The following is a 21,514-nucleotide window of genomic DNA, read 5'->3' as shown; positions in this document are numbered from 1 at the left end:
CAGACGTTTCATGACCCAACTAGGGAACATCATCAATGCTAGAAGGGAGTAGGGTTTGTGGAGAGGAGGAGGAGGAGGAAAGAAAGAAAGAAAGAAAGAAAGGAGGAAGGAAAGAAGGGAGGAAGGAAAGAAGGGAGGAAGGGAAGAAGGAAGGAAGGAAGGAAGGAAGGAAGGAAGGAAGGAAGGAAGGAAGGAAGGAAGGGAAGGACTGTGGGGTCCTTGGTGCTCTCTGAGCTTGGTGGTTTTCTTGCAGACGTTTCATGACCCAACTAGGGAACAGCATCAGTGCTAGAAGGGGTTTGTGGAGAGAAGGAGGAAGAGGAGGAGGAGGAGGATAGGTGTATGTATGCCTCTGAACATGAATAAGAGTTTAATAAATACAATAAATAGAAGGTGAAGGCAGGATAAACATCCGTCCAAGGCTGGTGCCAACATTGAAACTGGCGAGGGGGAAACTGGGCATGGCCCAAGAGGATGACCCAGCGCCCGCTGATTCAGACAGCCAGGTGGAGGACATTTGAACCCTGGGCCAAGCTTCCATTTCAGGCTGCTGCTGCTGCAGGAGTTAACTGCTCTTCAGGTGGCCGCGTGGCTCCCTTCTTTCCGGCCAAGCCTGAGAGCCGACGGAGGGACTTTTGGCAACGGGGAGAAAAGGTGAGGTGGGCAGCCTGGCAGGCGTCCCTGGATGCCTCCCCCCGACAGCTGAGCCCTGGGTCTGGACCTGCCCCCTCCCCACAAAAAAAAAAAAGAACACTGCATCCCCCTTTCGTGTCTGTGGCTCGGCTGTGCCTGCCGGGGGTGGCAGAGGAGAGTGGCGAGGGGCGCCCGGTGCTGACCCCGCAGGAGCCGTGCCGTTAAATGGTGATGTTGTCCTCGAAGATGGAGAGCAGCAGGAGGATGGCCCAGCCGGCCAGAAGGCCCAGGTTCTGCAGGGCAAAAAGCAACCAGGGACGCTTGTCCTTCACATTCATCAGTGCCGGAAGCTGGAAGGAGAGCAGAGCAAGAAGCCGCCGTGGTCATACGTGGTTGGAGGTAGCAATAGCAGTTAGACTTATATACCGCTTCATAGGGCTTCCAGCCCTCTCTAAGCGGTTTACAGAGTCAGCATATCGCCCCCAACAACAATCCGGGTCCTCATTTTACCCACCTCGGAAGGATGGAAGGCTGAATCAACCTTGAGCCGGTGAGATTTGAACAGCCAAACTGCAGAACAGCAGTCAGCTGATAGATAGATAGATAGATAGATAGATAGATAGATAGATAGATAGATAGATAGATAGATAGATAGATAGATAGATAGATAGATAGCAATAGCATAGCAATAAGCAGTTAGACTTATATACCGCTTCATAGGGCTTTCAGCCCTCTCTAAGCGGTTTACAGAGTCAGCATATTGCCCCCAACAACGATCCGGGTCCTCATTTCACCCACCTCAGAAGGATGGAAGGCTGAGTCAACCTTTGAGCCGGTGAGATTAGAACCGCTGAACTGCAGATAACAGTCAGCTGAAGTGGCCTGCAGTGCTGCATTTAACCACTGAGCCACCTCAGCTCTTCTCGCCACCTAGCCCTCGACATACAACAGTCCCTTTAGGGACGGTTTGAAGTTACAACGGCACTGGAAAATATGGGCCTTGGGCCAATCACCAGGAGACGGGGAGTTCTAGTTCCATCTTAGCCATGAAGGGCGACTTTGGACCAATCACCCGGAGACAGGGAGTTCTAGACATGAGAGGCGACTTGGTGGCTTTGAGCCAATCACCAGGAGACTGGGAGTTCTAGACCTGCCTTAGGGATGAAAGCTAGTTGGATGACTTTGGGCCAATCACCAGGAGACGGTGAGTTCTAGTCCTGCTTTTCCCATGAAAGGTGGCTGGGTGACTTTGGGCCAATCACCCGGAGACAGGGAGTTCTAGTCCCATGTGAGACATGAGAGGCAACTTGGTGGCTTTCAGCCAATCACCAGGAGACTGGGAGTTCTAGTACTGCCTTAGGGATGAAAGCTAGTTGGATGACTTTGGCCCAATCACCAGGAGACGGGGAGGTCTAGTCCCGCCTTATACATGGAAGCCGGCTGAGTGACTTTCAGCCTGGCCTACCTCAAAGGGTTGTTGTAAGGGGAAAGGAGGAGAAGGCTGGCTGTAGTTGGCATCTTCGCCTGCTCTTCCACTGTAGACTGGGAGACCCTTGTCTCTTTCGGACATCCCCCCCCCCCATTGCTTTGGTATCTCACCACTATCCATTCCCCACCCCCAGGATTTGCCTTGTGGTCCTCCTGGTTTGCAAGACACCTATCCCTCCCTTTTGGATTCCAACCTCCATAACTCCCAGCCTCGGCCGTTACGGGGTTTGCAGCCCAGCTCCCCCTGCAGAGCCAGAGGTTGGGGAAGGCGGCTTGGAGGTGCCACTTACCATATCGCACAGGGCCACGTAGAGGAAGAGGCCCGTGGCCACCGTGAAGATCCAGGCCTCGAATTCCTCCCCGGTGCTGACCGACAGGGCGATGTAGAGGCCGACGAAGGCCGTGAGGGCGCTCACGAAGTTGAGCAGCAGCGCCCGCTTGACGCTCAGGCCGGCGTGGAGCAGAGCTGCGAAGTCTCCTGGGGGTGGGGGGCAGAAGGGAGGGCAGTGAGAAGTAGGGAGGGGTAAGGCTTGCCCAGGGCTGGCCAACGCCTTAGTCCTCGGGATTCCCACTTCCACACTCTAGCACTGATAATGTTACTTAGTTGGGTCGTGAAATGTCTGCAAGGGAACAGCCAGGCTCAGAGGGAAGGTGGGAGGGAGATTTGGTCAAGAAGGGAAGGGAGCGAAGGAGGGAAGGAAGAAATTGGGAATGAAGAAGGGAAGGGAAGTGGGGAGAAAGGGGGGAAGCACAGCAGGAAGGAAGGGAGGAAAGGAAAAATTGTGGCTGAAGAAGGAAAAGGGAGGGAAGGAGGGAGGGAGGAAGGAAAAAAATGTCGGTGAGGAAAGGGAGGAGAGGGAAGGAAATTATGGAGAACGTGGAGGGAGGGACAGAAGGAGGAAAAGAGGAAGGGAGGAAATTGTGGGTGAAGAAGGGAAGGGTGGAAGGAAAGAAGGAAGGAAAGAAATAAGGAAAAGTGGGTGGGGAAGAGAGGAGAGGGAAGGAAATTATGGAGAAAGTGGAGGGAGGGAGAGAGGAGCAGGAGGAGTAAAAAAGAAAAGGGGGAAGGGAGGAAATTGGGTGAAGAAGGGAAGGGAAGGAGGGAGAAAGTGGAGGGAGGCAGGGAGGGACAGAAGGAAGAAGAGAAAAAAGGAGGAAGGGAGGAAATTGTGGGTGAAGAAGGGAAGGGTGGAAGGGAGGGAGGAAGGAAAGAAATAAGGAAAAGTGGGTGGGGAAGAGAGGAGAAGGAAGGAAATTATGGAGAAAGTGGAGGGAGGGAGAGAGGAGCAGGAGGAGTAAGAAAGAAAAGGAGGAAGGGAGGAAATTGAGTGAAGAAGGGAAGGGAAAGAGGGAGAAAGTGGAGGGAGGCAGGGAGGGACAGGAGGAGGAAGAGAAAAAAGGAGGAAGGGAGAAAATTGTGGGTGAAGAAGGGAAGGGTGGAAGGGAGGGAGGAAGGAAAGAAGGAAGGAAAGGAAAAAAAGGAAAAGTGGGTGGGGAAGAGAGGAGAAGGAAATTATGGAGAAAGTGGAGGGAGGGAGAGAGGAGCAGGAGGAGTAAGAAAGAAAAGGAGGAAGGGAGGAAATTGAGTGAAGAAGGGAAGGGAAAGAGGGAGAAAGTGGAGGGAGGCAGGGAGGGACAGAAGGAAGAAGAGAAAAAAGGAGGAAGGGAGGAAATTGTGGGTGAAGAAGGGAAGGAAGGAAGGAAATAAAGGGTGGGTGGAGAAGGGGAAGGAAGGGAGATTCTGATGAGCTTACAGGTGCCCTCCAGTCCCAGGGGAGCACCGTTACCCCCCACCCCCACCAACCCCTGACCCCTCCTGCAGCCCACCTAGCTCGTGGGGCAGTTCGTGGCAGAGGACGGCCAGGGAGGTGGCCAGGCCGGTCTTCCAGGAGGAGGAGAAGGCGGCGCCCATGGCCAGGCCGTCGGCGAAGTTGTGGATGGCGTCCCCAATGGTGATCATGTAGGGCAGCATGCGGAGTTCTGTGGGGCGAGAAGGGGAGGAGGGGGTTGCAATGGGGCTGGGGTGCGAAGGCGGGAGGGTGGCTCCCAGGGAGGGGGGGTTTATTCTGGGGGTGCCCAGCATCTCAGGAGGGTTTGGGGTAGCAGCCCCGGGGCTTCTCCTCACCCCGGCTGAGCTCCGCCTTTGGCACCTGCCGGCCAAAATCCGTGTCTTCCACCGACATCTGAAGGAAAGAGGGCAGGAGTTCCCTTCAGAAAAGACGAGGCCAAACCCTGCCCCAGCCCCTGGCACCCCCCCTCCTCCTCTTCCTGCTCTTCCTCCTCCTCCTCCTCCTCCTCTCCATACCCCCCACTCCTTCTAGCACTGATGAGGATATCTAGTTGGGTAAAGAAACATCTGCATGAAAACAGTCAAGCTCAGAGAGCAACCACAGTTCTCTTCCTCCTCCTCCTCCTCCTCCTCCTCCTCTTCCTGCTCATCCTCCTCCTCCTCCTCTCCATACCCCCCCACTCCTTCTAGCACTGATGAGGCTATCTAGTTGGGTAAAGAAACATCTGCATGAAAACAGTCAAGCTCAGAGAGCAAGCAGTTTTCTTCCTCCTCCTTCTCTTCCTCCTCCTTCTCCTCTTCCTGTTCTTCCTTCTACTCTTCCTCCTCCTCGTCCTCCTCTTCTTTCTCCTCCTCCTCCTCCTCCTCCTCTTCCTGCTCTTCCTTCTCCTCCTCCTCCTCCTCCTCTCCATACCCCCCCACTCCTTCTAGCACTGATGATGTTATCTAGCTGGGTAATGAAACATCTGCATGAAAACAGTCAAGCTCAGAGAGCAACCACAGTTCTCTTCCTCCTCCTCCTTCTCCTCTTCCTCTTTCTTCTCCTCCTCCTCTTCCTCCTCCTCTTCCTCCTCCTCCTCCTCCTCCTCTTCCTCTTTCTTCTCCTCCTCCTCTTCCTCCTCCTCTTCCTCCTCCTCCTCCTCCTCCTCCTCTTTCTTCTCCTCCTCCTCTTCCTCCTCCTCCTCCTCCTTCTCCTCTTCCTCTTTCTTCTCCTCCTCCTCTTCCTCCTCCTCTTCCTCCTCCTCCTCCTCCTCCTCTTTCTTCTCCTCCTCCTCCTCCTCTTCCTCTTTCTTCTCCTCCTCCTCCTCTTTCTTCTCCTCCTCCTCTTCCTCCTCCTCTTCCTCCTCCTCCTCCTCCTCCTCCTCCTTCTCCTCTTCCTGGTCTTCCTTCTCCTCCTCCTCCTCCTCCTCCTCCTCCCCCTCCTTTTCCTCTTCCTCCTCCTCTTCTTCCTCCTGCTCCTCCTCTTCCTACCCCCCCTCGAAAGCCCTGAGGCTTGGAGATGGAGGTTTACCAGGTCAGCATTGGAAGCCCCCTTCTCTTGCTTCCTCCTCTTCATCTCATCCTGGTAGAGTTGTAGGGAGAGTCCGTGGTCGCACTGGTGGCCCTGGCTGGGTTCCAAGGGCTCCTAGGAAGAAGAAGGCGTGCATTTGGCATCACCAAAGTGCCCATTTCATTTTGCAGGGAGTCCTCGACTTACGACCAGAAAATTTAGCAAATTTCTGTTGCTAAAGAACGCAATTATTAAGTGATCATTTCACCACCTTATTTCCACAGTTGTTAAGCGAATCGCTGCGCTTGTCAAGTCAGTAACACCGTCACTAAGTGAATCTGCCTCCCGCATTGAAGGTTGTTCATCGGAAGGTTGCAAAACGGGATCACGTGACCCCGGGACACAGCGACCGTCGTAAACTTTAATTTACTTTGCAACTTTAATAAGATTTGTATGCCGCCCACTCTCTAGGAACCAGTTGCCAAGCCTCTGGATTTTGATCACATGGCCCTGGGGAGGGTGCAATGGTCATAAGTGTGAAACGTGGTCGTAAGTCATTTACCCCCCAGTGCCATTGTAACTTCCAATGGTTACTAAATGAATGATTCTACCGGTAAATCGAGGACTCCCTGCACGTAAAAATAGTGGCACCCTAATTTTGCATGCATTTCTTAATTTAAAACATTTGGGGAGGGGGCTTGACTCATTTTTTTTGTGCTATGATGCACCGTTTAGGGGGGGGCAATTGAAAGATGACAGGGTTTTAGTAACTTTTAGTAAGCAATTTTGTTGTATTTATTTTGTACAATAACAATAAAGACTATACTAATTGGATTATTAGACTCAAATTGCCAATATTTGGAGGGCCACCAGGTGGCAGCAGAGGGGTTGAGGGAATTTCAGGTAATCCTCAAATTTATAGCAATAGCAATAGCAGTTAGACTTATATACCGCTTCATAGGGCTTTCAGCTCTCTCTAAGAGGTTTACAGAGTCAGCATATATCACCCCCAACAACAATCCAGGTCCTCATTTCACCCACCTCGGAAGGATGGAAGGCTGAGCCGGTGAGATTTGAACAGCCGAACTGCAGAACTGCAGTCAGCTGAAGTAGCCTGCAGTGCTGCATTTAACCACTGCGCCACCTCGGCTCTTTAGGTCCCCATTGAGGTTAGAGGACAGGTGTAAAGCTTAAGGAAAGATTAAAGGAAAATATTAGAAAGTGCAGAAATGAACACATTAACGTTAGCAATGAAGGAGAAAGAGCAAACTGAATATTATATAATTTGGGAAGTATTTTATCAATGGTTGGAGGGAAAAAAAAGGAGTTTGGAAATGAAGAAAGCTAAAAAAATAAGTAGATGATATACTTAGATAGAGATATAAATAAGATGAAAACTGTTAGTATGTCTATGATGAGAATAATGATGCTTATTGTTGATATGATGTCATTACTAGAAGATATCAAGATGAAAAATGGTGTGTTCCATAACGTTTAAATGCTCAATATATTATAATATTAAACTTAGGGAAATCATGTTAATATGAATGTGAAAAATGTGGCACAGAGATGTGTGAGCCCAGATGACACACCGCGTAAGGAAAGATGGAATGTTTATTTTTGCAATTGGAAAATAATAAAACTCTTTTTTTTAAAAGGAAAGATTAAACGAAGAAGATATAGGGGTTAGAAATTAGTAATAAAGATGTATAAATGGAAATGACGTACAATGAATGGCTCAAGAAATGGGGATATTGGTATGTATAAAAACACTGGAATTACAGGTATGGACAATGAGATAATGGAGGTTGAGAGGGAATGGAGGGTGGGAGGGATTGGGCGGCATACAAATCTATTAAATTCTAAATTCTAAATTCTAATGCACATATAATGGATGTATACTGATATGGAATTGTTGTATAGAAGGAAACTGTCAACATTTTTTTCTTTTAAAAAACTGTGCAATAAAAATTATTATTTTTTTTAAAAAAGGACCACCATTTGAGACCCAACACCAGGGGTATCTAAGCTTGGGAACTTTAAGACTTCTGGAGGGTTCAATCCCCAGAATTGCTGGAGAATGCAGGATGGGGAATTCTGGGAGTTGAAGTCCACAAATCTTGCCCTGTATATCATTTCAGACAAATGGCTGCCCTATCTCTTCTTGGAAACCTCCAGTGATGGTCTGGTGGCAGGCAGTTCCACTGATGAATTGTCCTCCCTGTCAGTAAATTTCTCCTTAGTTTAGCTTCTTTCCTTGATGAGTTTCCACCAGCTGCTTCTTGTCCTGCGTTGGTGCTTTGGAGAAGAGCTTGACCCACCACCACCCCTTCTGCCTGTGATAGCCCCTCAAATACTGGAAGGCAGCTATCATGTTCCCCCCAATCCTTCTCTTCATAGGCACACACAACAACTTCTGTTCCACAGATTAATTGTTCTCACTGTCAGGAAATTTCTCCTCAGTCCTAAGCTGCTTCTCTCCTTGATAAGTTTCCACCCATTGCTTCTTGTTCTACCGTCAGGGGCTTTGGAATTGTAGACTACCAGCCTTGGAAGGGACCTTGGAGGTCTTCTAGTCCAACCACCTGCCCAAGGAGGAGACGCTACATTTCTCCAGAATGGTGGAAGGCCTACAGCATTCTGGAGAAATGGTTGTCCAATCTCTTCTTGAAGACCTCCAGGAGTGGAGCAGCCACAACTTCTAGAGCAGTGTTTCTCAACCTTGGCGACTTTAAGTCCTGTGGACTTCAACTCCCAGAATTCCCCAGCCAGCGCAGCTGCGCTGGCTGGGGAATTCTGGGAGTTGAAGTCCACAGGACTTAAAGTCGCCAAGGTTGAGAAACACTGTTCTAGAGGAAAACCGTTCCACTGATAAATTGTCCCCACTGTCAAGAAATTCCTCCTTAATTCTAGGCTGGACGTCCCGTTGAGACGTCTCTTCACCTCTTCCTCCTGGTCCACCCCTCGCCCCCAATTCTGTTGCAGTCGGAAGCTCAGAACAAGCAGCCGGACTCACCTCCTCGTGCGAATGTCCCAGGAGGGTGAAGAATTTCTCCAAGAGGAAGAAGAGATAGAGACCCCCCAGCACGGCCAGGAGCTTCCAGAGTTTGTCATTGGCCCCGGGCCCATGGTGGAGGTGCGCGTCGCCCTCGGTGTGGGCGTGGGAATGGAGGCCCAAGAACTGAAACGAGAGTGGTGGTACGAGTGATCATTGGTCAACCCAGAACGGAAGGAGATGGTCTTTCGTAGCAATAATACATCACGAGAAGGATCAGGTTGGGTAGAGCTACTAATTACACTTCCATGAAATTTCTGCAGTGCCCAAAGGCAGGTGGTCCTTGAGAAAGTATGGTAATGGAGCCTGCTCATCATGGGAGGTGGGATCTGGCCGAGCTACTAGTTACACTTCCATGAAATTTCTGCAGTGCCCAAAGGCGGGTGGTCCTTGAGAAAGTGTGGTAATGGAGCCTGCTCATCATGGGAGGTGGGATCTGGCCGAGCTACTAATTACACTTCCATGAAATTTCTGCAGTGCCCAAAGGCGGGTGGTCCTTGAGAAAGTATGGTAATGGAGCCTGCTCATCATGGGAGGTGGGATCTGGCCGAGCTACTAGTTACACTTCCATGAAATTTCTGCAGTGCCCAAAGGCGGGTGGTCCTTGAGAAAGTATGGTAATGGAGCCTGCTCATCATGGGAGGTGGGATCTGGCCGAGCTACTAATTACACTTCCATGAAATTTCTGCAGTGCTCAAAGGCGGGTGGTCCTTGAGAAAGTACAGTAATGGGGCCTGCCCATTATGGGAGGTGGGATCTGGCCGAGCTACTAATTACACTTCCATGAAATTTCTGCAGTGCTCAAAGGCGGGTGGTCCTTGAGAAAGTACAGTAATGGGGCCTGCCCATTATGGGAGGTGGGATCTGGCCGAGCTACTAATTACACTTCCATGACATTTCTGCAGTGCCCAAAGGCGGGTGGTCCTTGAGAAAATACGGTAATGGGGCCTGATCATCATGGGAGGTGGGATCTGGCCGAGCTACTAGTTACACTTCCATGAAATTTCTGCAGTGCCCAAAGGCGGGTGGTCCTTGAGAAAGTATGGTAATGGAGCCTGCTCATCATGGGAGGTGGGATCTGGCCGAGCTACTAGTTACACTTCCATTGCCCTGTGTAGGGCAAGGTAGCCCTACATTGTGGTCACAAGGCACGACCTCCGCTGAGCAAGACACCTCCAGAGATCTCCAAAAGATAACTCTTCAGTGGATGATGGGCATGGGTGAACTAGGGCCGAAGCTTATGGGGTCTCAGTGGGGTGCAGCGGGATGGAGGGGGAGGTAGGTAGCAGGCACTGCACCCTCCCTGCGGTCGGTCATGAGGACGAATGACTTGGGGGGGGGCACCGCAGCAGCCGTAACTTCAAAACAGGTTCATAAGTAGCTTTTGGTGGGGAGGGGAGGGGAGGGGGGGGCGATCGTAGCTTCAAACAGCGATCGGTCGTATCTCGAGGACTACCTCTCCTAGAATACTTTGGGGGGGGTAAAGAAGGCTGTGTTAGACCCCTGCCCTTCTTCCTTCCCCCTAGTAATTTTGGAGCCCCCCATCAGAGAGCTTTGAGAAGGGGCTGGACTAGAAGACCTCCAAAGGACCCTTCCAGCTCATTCATTCTATTCTAGATCCCTGAATGTAAAAAAGGGGGTTTCCCTCTTTTTCAGTTGTATCTGGGGCTGCCCCCCGCCAGCCCAGAAACCCACCCTTTCTTCTCACACACGGGTAATCCTCAACCTACAACCGCCATGAAGCCCAATTGTTGCTAAGTGAGAAATTTATTCAGGGAGTTTTACCCCCGGTCACAAACTTTCTCGCCACCTTTGTTAAGTGAATTGTGGCCGTTGTTAACTGAGTCACGCGGTTGTTAAGTGAACCTGGCATCCCCGTGGACCTGTTGGATGGTCGCAAAAGGGGATGGCGTGACCCTGGGACTTTGTGGCCGTCATAAGTGTGAATCGGTTGTCCAGCATTCAGGTGTAAATCATGTGACCACTTACAGTCGTAAGTGTGGGGAAAGGGTCATATACGCTTTTTTGCCAGTTCCGTAGTAAATTTGAACGGGCAGTAAGCGAACTGTTGTAAGTCGAGGATTACCTGTGTCCCTTTTCCTTCTCACGCCCAGAGTTCTTTTTTCTTTTCTTTTCATATAAATATCCACAAAAATACCGTTACCTCTTAACAAACAGTATTATATATTATCCAATATTATATCAGTTCTACCAACAACAACTCTCGTTAGCTCTTCTGCTTTCCATACACTCTATTGCAGTGTTTCTCAACCTTGGCAACTTGAAGATGTCTGGACTTCAAGTCCCAGAATTCCCCAGCCAGCGAATGCTGGCTGGGGCATTCTGGGAGTTGAAGTCCGGACATCTTCAAGTTGCCAAGGTTGAGAAACACTGTCCTATAGAGAAAGAATGCTGCGCTTCAAGAGCCGAGGTGGTGCAGTGGTTAGGACAGTGTTTCTCAATCTTGTCAACTTGAAGATGTCCGGACTTCAACTCCCAGAGTTCCCCAGCCAGCATTCGCTGGCTGGGGAATTCTGGGACTTGAAGTCCAGACATCTTCAAGTTGCCAAGGTTGAGAAACACTGCCCTATTGTACCTGGTTCTATCACAACTCTACCTCCTCTCCTTCTCTCCTACTCCCCACCTCCTTCCTTTCCTCACTATTTGCTTCCACCATCCCTCCTTTCTCTTCTCTGCTTCCCCTTCCTCTCTCCTCCTCCTCTCTCCTTTTTCCTCTCCTTCTCTCTCTCTCCCACTCTCTTCCCTCTCTCCTATCCCCACTCTTCTTTCTCTCCTCCCTTCCTTTCCTCTCCCCTCCTCCCTTCCCCTTTTCTCTACTCCTCCCTCCACTTCATCTCTCCCTTGCCCACTTTTCACGCGCCCCACCCTGCCCCCCACCCGCACGGACCTTGGGGATGAGGTGCAGCATGGCGTCCCCCGTGAGTGAGCCGACGGCCAGGCTGACGAAGGTTTGGATGACATACTGGTAGGCACCGATGCAAGTGGTGCAGAGCAGAACCACAATGCCGAAAAGGGCGCACACGCACACCACCAGGGTGGCCAGGGAGCCGTAGATGTACTCTGGGGAGAAAGGAAGGGGAGGGAGGAATGACCCAAGGAAAGCAGAACGGGTCCCAAACTGTATAATCTTCTGAGTCCTCCTCCTTGTCCCTTAACACCAAGGTGAGTTTATCCATCTCTGCACAATCAAGAACCTTTTGGATTATCATACAGTCTGTTGGCCTGGTATCGCTTTTCCAACAATGCAGAACAGACTGGAACAGAACAGAGAGAACAAAACAGAACAGAACAGAGTACAGGAAACAGAACAGCGAGAATAGCGCTCGCGCATTGTTGGAAAAGTGATACCAGGCCAACAGGCTGTATGATAATCCAAAAGGTTCTTGATTGCGCAGAGATGGATAAGCTCACCTTGGTGTTAAGGGACAAGGAGGACTCAGAAGATTATACAGTTTGGGAAAACTGGTATCAACGGAAAAATAATAATAAGAACATGAATTGTACAGCTTAGAAACATAGATGTACAGCTATAGGAATGTATAGAAATGTATTTGAATAGCAAATGGGTATGTTTGTTAGTACTGTCAAAATGGATGACTTACACTAAATTATTTTTAAAGGTATTTGTATTTTAAGGTTTACAGTTTTCAATAAAGGTTTGAAAATTAAGAAAGAAAAGAACAGTGTAGAATATAGAAAACAGAGTTGAACAGAATAAAACAGAATATGGAAAACAGAATAGGGGGGAAAAACCAGAATAGACTAGAATATACAAAACAGAACGTATAGAATACAGAATAGAATGGAACAAAATGGAATGGAAGAGTGAAAACAGAACAGAACAGAAAAGAATAAAATTAGCTTTCTTTGGCCGAGTGTGGTAGCCGCACAAGGAGTTTGTCTCTCGTACAGAAGCACTCGGTGCACTTACAAAACATATTAAGGCTCTGTGTGTGTGTGTGTGTGTGTGTGTGTGTGTGTGTGTGTGTGTGTGTGAGAGAGAGAGAGAGAGAGAGAGAGAGAGAGAGAGAGAGAGGGAGAGAATGTGTGTGCAAAGAGTTCTCCCCCATGCAAGAATGGTTCAGTGGCCATTCGAAGAAGATGCGCTTCTCCAACGTGCCTCGGAAAGCTTTTTAGGGGTTCCTGGATGGTTGTGAGAGGTTCCTACTGAGACAAACATCCTCATCACCCCCACATTATCTAAAATTTTAGAGGACAAACTCCAGAAACTATCAGTCCTGACTGGGCTGTAGAAGGTCAGAGATCTTCCGTAGAATAACAGAAGGGAGATTCTCCATGGGAGACTTTCAGATGTTTGATTCTGGCAGGAACCATTTTCCTAGTGGGTTTAGAGCAGGGGGTGGCCAGCCTTGGCCACTTGAACACCAGTGGACTTCAACTCCCAGAATCCCCCCAGCCAGCGCATGCGCTGGCTGGGGGATTCTGGGAGTTGAAGTCCACTGGTGTTCAAGTGGCCAAGGTTGGGAACCCTCCTGGTTTAGAGAGGGCTGGGGCAGACGGGGTCTCCCAGGGAGGGACTCACTCTCGGCCGTGGTGAGGCGCCCTTCTTCTGGAACCTTCCGGGGGGCCGTGCAGGCCTTGCTGAGCTTCTGCTGCACCAGGGCTGGGCTCAGGCGGGTGAAATCCGGGCGGCTGATTCCGACGGCATCGTCAATCTCGTAAATCTTGAAGATATCAGCGGGGCTGAGACAGACCTGGAGAGGAAGAAAGAAAGAAAGAAAGAAAGAAGGGAGGGAGGGAGGAAGGAAGGAAGGAGGAGGAAGGAAGGAAGGAAGGAAGGAAGGAAGGAAGAAAGAAAGAAAGAAAGAAAGAAAGAAAGAAAGAAAGAAAGAAAGAAAGAAAGAAAGAAAGAAAGAAATGCCCATGAGTGACTGGCATTGGCTTGGGAATACTAAAGGGCTCTGGACATTGACCCACTGCCCCTAATAATGGGGTCCCAAGGTTTTTTTTTCCCAAGAAGCAACTGGACTTTCTGGTTTTTCTTTGAAGATGTTTCGTTTCCCATCCAAGGAGCTTCTTCAGCTCTGACTGGATGGAGGGGAACAGAAGGATTTGTATTCCTTGTGGGCAGCTGGTCAGTTGCATCCTTTGAGAGGGTCTTTTGAGGCCACCTGGAGGCTTGTCGGTGTCCTCAGGGTCACCTGAGTGGTGCAAAGGGCTACGATATCATCCATCTCCAGTTTACAACACAGTCCTTCCACCAGTTCCAAGGAGGCTCCGCACCCATTCGCCCTACTCAGGTGAGACCCTGAGGACACAGGTAAAACTCCAGGTGGGCTCACCTCTATGCCTATAGCGGGGTTAAAGAAGGACAAGTCTCACCGTGTCCCAGATGTTCTGGTGGACGTCATGTTCTTCCTGGACTTCTGCAGGACTTCGTTTTGAGCGCACCGGAGAACTTCTGTTTCCATGGGGCTCCATGTGGTGGTGGCCTGTTTCGTTGCCATGGTGGTGGCCTGTTTCGTTGCCATGATGGTGGCCTGTTTCGTTGCCATGGTGGTGGCCTGTTTCGTTGCCATGGTGGTGGTCCGAGTGATCGTCATGATCATGGCCACCATGTGTGGCATTTTTATGATCGTGGTCATGGTCATCGTGTGTGTGTCCATCGTGTCCATGGTCGCTGTGGTCATGGCCATCGTGTGTGTGGTCATGGCCATCGTGGTCATGGCCATCGTGTGTGTGGTCATGGCCATCGTGGTCATGGCCATGGTCATGGCCGCCATCTTTTCTCCCAGGACCGACCTCCAACTGTACCATTAGTTTGGTCAACCCTGTTGTAAATCCAGAAAGGTCAGAGGTCATTGTACATCCTTCCTACTTCTACACTCCCTTTGGGGTCCTCTAAATCTGTTGGCCACAAAGAAGCCCTCCAAAGTCTGAAGTAGCCTGACCCAAAGAATTATGGGAGTTGAGTTCATCTGGGGGGAACACAACCCTAACCTCTTTATATGGGTTCCCTCCAAGATGGCCTACGAATCCCATCGAACTATAGTCTCTTATGAGCTTGACTTGTGTCTCCTAAACCTTTGGCCACATTGACTGGGAAGTGTTGAAGGCCAGAAGAACTCAAGGCCACCCTGTTTTGGAGACGTCTGTTTTAGCTCTTCTGCCATAGTCATGCTGGAGAACATGGGGGTCCAACCTTGGCACCTTTAAGACCAGTGGACTTCAGCTCCTAACATGGTTGCCTGGGGAATTCTGGGAGTTGAAGTCTTAAAGTTGCCAAGATTGGCACAGCTGATATAGATATCCCAGGCCTATTGTTATTTAAACCTCACTTCCATGGCTTTGTTGTCTCCCAACTATCGATGGTGTCATGAAATAGTTAGACAAGTGAATAGAAGATTAGTAGAAGATCATCTCTGTAGCTCAGGGTTGAACTGTGGAGTCCTTGGTGCTCTCTGAAGGGAGGAGGAGGAGGAGGAGGAGGAGGAGGAGGAGGAGGAGGAGGAGGAGGAGGAGGAGGAGGAGGAGGAGGAGAAGGAGGAGTACGACTATAGGTTCCTTGTTACTCTCTGAGCTTGGCAAAACGCCCTCTCAGTGAACCGGTAGTAAACTGGTGAGGAAGCCACTACTTGTAAAATCACAGTATTTTTGACAGTGATCGTGTGTATTTTGGATTCAAATTCATGTGTTTCTGTGTCTGTGTGTTCCAACATAACTCTGGAACGCCTGGGCCGCTGAAATGAAAAGGAATGAATTATATCTATAGTGTCAAATCACAGTACTTTTGACAGTGATCGTGTGTATTTTGGATTCAAATTCATGTGTTTCTGTGTCTGTGTGTTCCAACATAACTCTGGAACGCCTGGGCCGCTGAAATGAAAAGGAATGAATTATATCTATAGTGTCAAATCACAGTACTTTTGACAGTGATCGTGTGTATTTTGGATTCAAATTCATGTGTGTCTGTGTCTGTGTGTTCCAACATAACTCTGGAACGCCTGGGCCGCTGAAATGAAAAGGAATCAATTATATCTATAATGAATTACTTTGACTTCCCACTATCGATATAATTCATTCCTTTTCCTGTCTAATAAAGGATTAGGATAAATAAATACCCGGGCAACGCCGGGTTATCAGCTACTATAAAATAAAATAAGGAGAGACAAATCCTTGCCCATGCTTTCTCTCTCTCTCTCTCTGGTTCCCACCTGGGTATAAAACCCACAGGTTGGAGACTTACCTGCCAGTGTGAGGTTGTGAGTCGCGTTGCTGTAGTGTTGGAAAATGTAGTCCAAAAAGTAGTGTTGGTGGGGCAGCGCACGGAAGCATCCCCCTCGTAAGACGTGATAGGAGAGGAACGCCAACACCCGCCCGGCTGGTTTCGATGCCACGCGGAGGGTAACAGAGGCGCTGCGATTAAGGATCTCGTCCATTTCTGCACAGGGCTGAGGAACGGAGGAGAGCAGGGGAGAAATTTAGGCTGGCCTTCTCCCTTTCTCCACCCAACCATGATTTCTTCCCAGCTACAGACAAAGAGGGACTAATAAATTCAATTAATTAACTAATGGTTGAAGGAGCTAGTTATGTCTAACCCTATCAAAGATATTGGAATGGAATGCAGATTAGATTAGAATAGAATAGAATAGAATAGAATAGAATAGAACAGAACAGAACAGAACAGAAAGAACAGAACAATAAAATAGAATAGAATAGAGAATAAGCATTAGAATAGAACAGAGAATAGAATTGAATGCAGAATAGAATAGAATAGAAAAATAGAATAGAATAGAAAAATAGAATGAATAGAATAGAATAGAATGAATAGAATAGAATAGAATGCAGAATGGAATGGAATAGAATAGAATGAAGAATAGAACAGGAAGAACAGAACAGTAGAATAGAATAGAGAATAAGAATTAGAATACAACAGAGAATAGAATAGAATGCAGAATAGAAGAATAGAATAGAATAGAAATGCAGAATGAATAGAATAGAATAGAATGCAGAATGAATAGAATAGAATAGAATAAAGAACAAGAATTAGAACAGAACAGAGAACAGAATAGAATGCAGAATAGAATAGAAAAGAGAAGAATAGAGGAATAGAATAGAAAAGGAATGCAGAATAGAATAGAATAGAATGCAGAATGGAATAGAATGGAATGGCATAGAATAGAATAGAGACTAGAATAGAATAGAATAGAATAGAATGAAGAATGGAATAGAAATAGAATAGAATGCAGAATAGAATAGAAAAGAGAAGAATAGAGGAATAGAATAGAAAAGGAATGCAGAATAGAATAGAATAGAATAGAATAGAATGCAGAATGGAATAGAATGGAATGGCATAGAATAGAATAGAGACTAGAATAGAATAGAATAGAATGAAGAATGGAATAGAAATAGAATAGAATGCAGAATAGAATAGAAAAGAGAAGAATAGAGGAATAGAATAGAAAAGGAATGCAGAATAGAATAGAATAGAATAGAATAGAATGCAGAATGGAATAGAATGGAATGGCATAGAATAGAATAGAATAGAATAGAATGGAGAATGGAATAGAAATAGAATAGAATAGCAGAATAGAATAGGAGGCCTTCTGGAGGTTGGAAACAGGCCCATTTCTGGACTTCTCAAACTTCCTGGAGACACATTTTTTGCGCACCCAGAGCTTCCACTTACCTGGCATCGAAAACGGGCCGCGTGGAGACTCCTGGGCAGGGTGGGGTGGGGTCGGCCAGTCCTCGCAACTACCAGTTCAGCGAACCAGATTAAAGTTAACATCCGGTTCACTCAAACTGGTCCGAACTGACTGAATCCCACCCCTGGTTGCATCTCAAGCAGCCTCCTAATGCCGACCCCTCTATGGGGACATCTCTCACTTGGGACCCTCCCCACGCCAGCTAGGGCCCCTCCGCTGCCCCCTTACCTCCTCTTTCTTGACGGACTTGGCGTTCTTCTGGATGAGAAGCATTTGCCGGGCAACTTTCTCCCGGATGGGTCCGGCCAAAGGGCTCCCGTTGAAGAACTTGTTTTGGAAATCGTGGACCTCAGCCGCCCACCGTTTCTTGGCCATGGCCTCGCAGGCATCCGCGGGGTCAGAGAAGTAGAAGACCAGCCCTGCCGAGAAGGTCAGCAGCTCTGCGGACGTGAGGTTGACCTCTCCGGAGGCGGTCTTCCCCACCAGTTCGAAGACGTTGGCCGAGGAGAGGCACTGCAGAAGAGAAGAAGGTTCCTCTTCATCTCGGCCCACAAGGGGGCCTCCTGGTTGAACACCTCTGGAAGATGTGGATTACAGGTGGTCCTCGACTTACGACCACCATTGAGGCCAAAATTTGTGTGCCTAAGGGAGACGTGAAGTGGGCCTTTGCCCCCATTTTAAGACCTTTCTTGACACACGGTTGTTAAGCGAATCACTGCAGTGGTTAGGCCAGACACCCGGTTGTTAAGTGAACCTGGCTTTTCCATGGGCTTTGCGTGTGAGGAGGTCGCAAAAGGGGATCACCTGATCCCAGCAACCGTCGTAAATATGAGCCAGTTGCCAGGAATTCTGATCAGGTGGCCACGGGGATGCCGTGCGTGAAAAAAACGGCCCTAAGCCCCTTTGATCAGGGCGGTTTGGTCGCTAAACAAACTGTTGTAAGTCAAGGACTACCTGTATTGTGGAGACCCCCTTTACAAGAATGGACCCCCGAGGAGAACCAACTGGTAGTTTCTCCCCCTGGACCACTTCAACTCCCAGAATTCCCCAGCCAGCAAAATAAGTAAGTAAATAAATAAGTAAACAAATCAAATAAATAATAAAGCCAACGGAAGATGGACAATGAGGGAGGAAGGGGATTAAGACCAATTAAGGCACAGGGACATCGGGTTGAGGCACGAAGTCCAATTGAATACAGAATACAGCTGGAAGGGGCCTTGGAGATCTTCTAGTCCAGCCCCCTGTTCATGCAGGAGAACCTGCCCAGATCATTCCAGACAGAGGCCCGTCCAGTCTCTTCTTAAAAACCTCCAGTGATGGGAGCACCCACAACTTCTGGTGGGAAGCTGTTCCACTGGCTAATTGTCCTCCCTGTCAGGAAGCGTCTCCTTAATTTCAGGTTGCTCCTCTCCTTGATTGGCTTCCACCCGTTGCTTCATGTCCTGTCATCAAGTGATTTGGAGCAGTGTTTCTCAACCTTGGCGACTTTAAGTCCTGTGGACTTCAACTCCCAGAATCCCCCAGCCAGCTATGCTGGCTGGGGGATTCTGGGAGTTGAAGTCCACAGGACTTCAAAGTCACCAAGGTTGAGAAACACTGATTTGGAGAACAGGTTGACCCCCCCTCCCCTCTTCTTTGGGGCAGCCCCTCAAATATTGGGTGACTGCTACCATGTCACCCCCCCCCCCCAGTCCTTCTTTCTCATGTTTTCCCCATCCTGCTGGGAAAAGTGAAAGAGCGAAAGGAAGAAAATGTACATTTTTGATTAGTGATGATGCCGGATAGATAGAGAATTGGACTCGGATCGGGAGCAAGGGTTGTGGAGAAAAGACAAGACAAGAAACAACGGATGGAAACTAATCAAGGAGAGAAGCAACCTGGAATTAAAGAGAAACTTCCTGGCAGGGAGGACAATTAACCAGGGGAACCGCTTGCCACCAGAAGTTGTGGGTGATCCATCGCTGGAGGTTTTTAAGAAGAGGCTGGACAACCACTTGTCTGAAATGGTATGGGGCCTCCCGCCTGAGGCTCCATACCACTAGGGGGTGGGACTAGAAGACCTCCCAGGTCCCTTCCAAATCTATTCTGATTGATTAAATGGTATGGGGTCTCTTGCCTGAGCAGGGGGTCAGACTAGAAGACCTCCAAGGCCCCTTCCAGCTCTATTCCGATTCTGAATACTAGCAGGAGAATGAACACAAGGGAGAATGGCAAGAAATCCAGTTAATGTTGCTCAAAAACCGAGGGATAGAATCAAGATCCTGTGAAGGGTTAATACCACTTGATAAATGCCTTGATAAGGCCACGCTTGGAATACAGCATTCAGTTTTGGTCGCCACGATGTAGAAAAGATGCGGAGACTCTGGAAAGATTGCAGAGAAGAGCAACAAAGAGGATTAGGGGACTGGAGGCCAAAACATATGAAGAACGGTTGCAGGAACTGGGTATGTCTAGTTTAATGAAAAGAAGGACCAGGGGAGACATGATAGCAGTCTTCCAATATCTCAGGGGTTGCCACAAAGAAGAGGGAGCCAAGCTATTCTCCAAAACACGCGAGGGTAGAACAAGAAGCAATGGGTGGAAACTAATCAAGGAGAGAAGCAACTTAGAACGGAGGAGGAATTTCCTGACAGTGAGAACAATTAATCAGTGGAACAGAAGTTGCCTCCAGAAGCTGTGAATGCCCCAACACTGGGAGTCTTTAAGAAGATGTTGGATAGCCATTTGTCTGGAACGGTGTAGGGTTTCCTGCCCAGGCAGGGGGTTGGATTAGAAGACCTCCAAGATCCCTTCCAGCTCTGTTATTCTATTCCAGTGTTTTTCAACCTTTTTGTGCAAAGGCACACTTTTTTCATGAAAAAAATCACGAGGCACACCACCATTAGAAAATGTTAAAAATTTTAACTCTGTGCCTATATTGACTATATATAAAGTGTTTTTCCCACAGCACACCTTACACTATGTCACGGCACACTAGTGTGCCGCGGCACAGTGGTTGAAAAACACTGTTCTATTCTATTCTGCGTCATTCTATGCCATCCTCTCTTCTCTTCTAAAGTCTCAGCGACTTTCAGAGGGTGGACTTTGCCTCCCAGAATCCCCCAGTCCAGCAAATAATTTTGGGAGCCAAAGTCCACCCAAATAATTGGAAAGGTTGAGAAAGGTTGAGTTGAACAATGGGGCCCTTGGATCTAATCCCAAGAGCAATTAAGTTCTCCGGATTCCTTCGGAGAGTTTGAAGTGCTTACACAGAGTTTGTGCAAATAACACACAACTCTCCCTGCCTGGAAAACACACCTGCTTTGGTTGGTTTCCTGTAAATGGGGGGGGGGGTGTCTACGTGATCAGGTTGGCAGGGTGAGGGTGAGGGCACTTAAGAGAAACTGCCATGGTTGCAGAGAAAGCAAACACACTCAAACCCTCCTCCAGGCTGCCAGGTGGGTCTCCTGCCTCCCCCCTTCTCCCTCCTCTTTCCTTCTCCTGGGTCCCCCAAAGTAACGTAGACGACCATTCACGCTGGTGGCCGTGGGAGCACAAGTCCTCGACATACCGACCCAAAAGAGGGCCCGGTATTTCTGTTTATTTGTTTCCCCATGGAATTTTAATTGACGTCTGCCTGGTAGCAAACGACGCTGTTCCCAAGGGAGGCAGCTGTTCAGGGAGATTTGGTCCTGTTTTACAGCCCCCCCCCACCTTTTTTTGGGCCAGGATGGTTCAGTGAATCACTGTAGTTGTTAACGTGAGTCGTGCGGTCCTTAAACGAATCCAGCTTGCCTCATTGGCTTGGCTTGGAAGGAGATGCCTGGGAAGGTTACGAGGGCCAATCACATCACCCGAGACACTGCAGCCGCCTGAAGTTTCATATCATTTCATTTCATTTCATTACTTTACTTCTTTTTACTTTACTACTTTACTTTACTTTACTTTACTTTACTTTACTTTACTTCTTTACTTTACTTTACTTCTTTACTTTACTTTACTTCACTTCACTTCACTTCACTTCACTTCACTATTTATTTTATTTTTTATTTTATTTTATTAATTTAATTTAGTTTTATTATTTTAGCTTTATTATTTTAACTTTATTATTTTATTTTATTCATTTATTTTTTTATTTTTTTACTTCACTTTACTATTTATTTTATTATTTTATTTTATTATTTTAATTTTGTTATTTTAATTTTATTATTTTAATTTTATTATTTTAATTTTATTATTTTAATTTTATTATTTTAATTTACTCATTTCATTTATTTTATTTTTATTTTTATTTATTTTATTTTTATTTATTTTATTTCATTTTTATTTATTTTATTTTATTTTATTATTTTAATTCAGTTATTTTGTTATTTATTTTGTTATTTATTTTA

At 47.8% G+C, this 21,514-nt stretch overlaps 1 protein-coding gene across 1 annotated transcript in view; it reads right to left on the bottom strand.

The window, feature by feature from the left end:
* Window positions 1-345: 345 nt before the first annotated feature.
* Window positions 346-21,514, bottom strand: part of SLC39A4 (solute carrier family 39 member 4) — a 26,275-nt gene continuing 5,106 nt past the window's right edge. Inside the window, exons 2-12 of the mRNA XM_087706604.1 lie at window positions 17,373-17,657; window positions 15,683-15,887; window positions 13,819-14,267; window positions 13,019-13,190; window positions 11,363-11,535; window positions 8,416-8,580; window positions 5,421-5,534; window positions 4,247-4,304; window positions 3,949-4,101; window positions 2,412-2,599; window positions 346-983 (exon numbers count right to left, since the gene is read on the bottom strand). Of these exons, the coding sequence (XP_087562730.1) occupies window positions 855-983; window positions 2,412-2,599; window positions 3,949-4,101; window positions 4,247-4,304; window positions 5,421-5,534; window positions 8,416-8,580; window positions 11,363-11,535; window positions 13,019-13,190; window positions 13,819-14,267; window positions 15,683-15,887; window positions 17,373-17,657 (2,091 nt within the window). The 3' untranslated portion in view covers window positions 346-854. The remainder of the gene's footprint in view (window positions 984-2,411; window positions 2,600-3,948; window positions 4,102-4,246; window positions 4,305-5,420; window positions 5,535-8,415; window positions 8,581-11,362; window positions 11,536-13,018; window positions 13,191-13,818; window positions 14,268-15,682; window positions 15,888-17,372; window positions 17,658-21,514) is intronic.

The sequence above is a fragment of the Thamnophis sirtalis genome, unplaced genomic scaffold, assembly GCF_051295495.1.
Source record: "Thamnophis sirtalis isolate CommonGarterSnake01/CBP01778 unplaced genomic scaffold, rThaSir2_p1.2 scaffold_2, whole genome shotgun sequence".
NCBI lineage: Eukaryota > Metazoa > Chordata > Lepidosauria > Squamata > Natricidae > Thamnophis > Thamnophis sirtalis.
The sequence above is the reverse complement of the archived record's forward strand: the minus strand, read 5'-3'. Positions and strand labels throughout refer to the sequence as shown.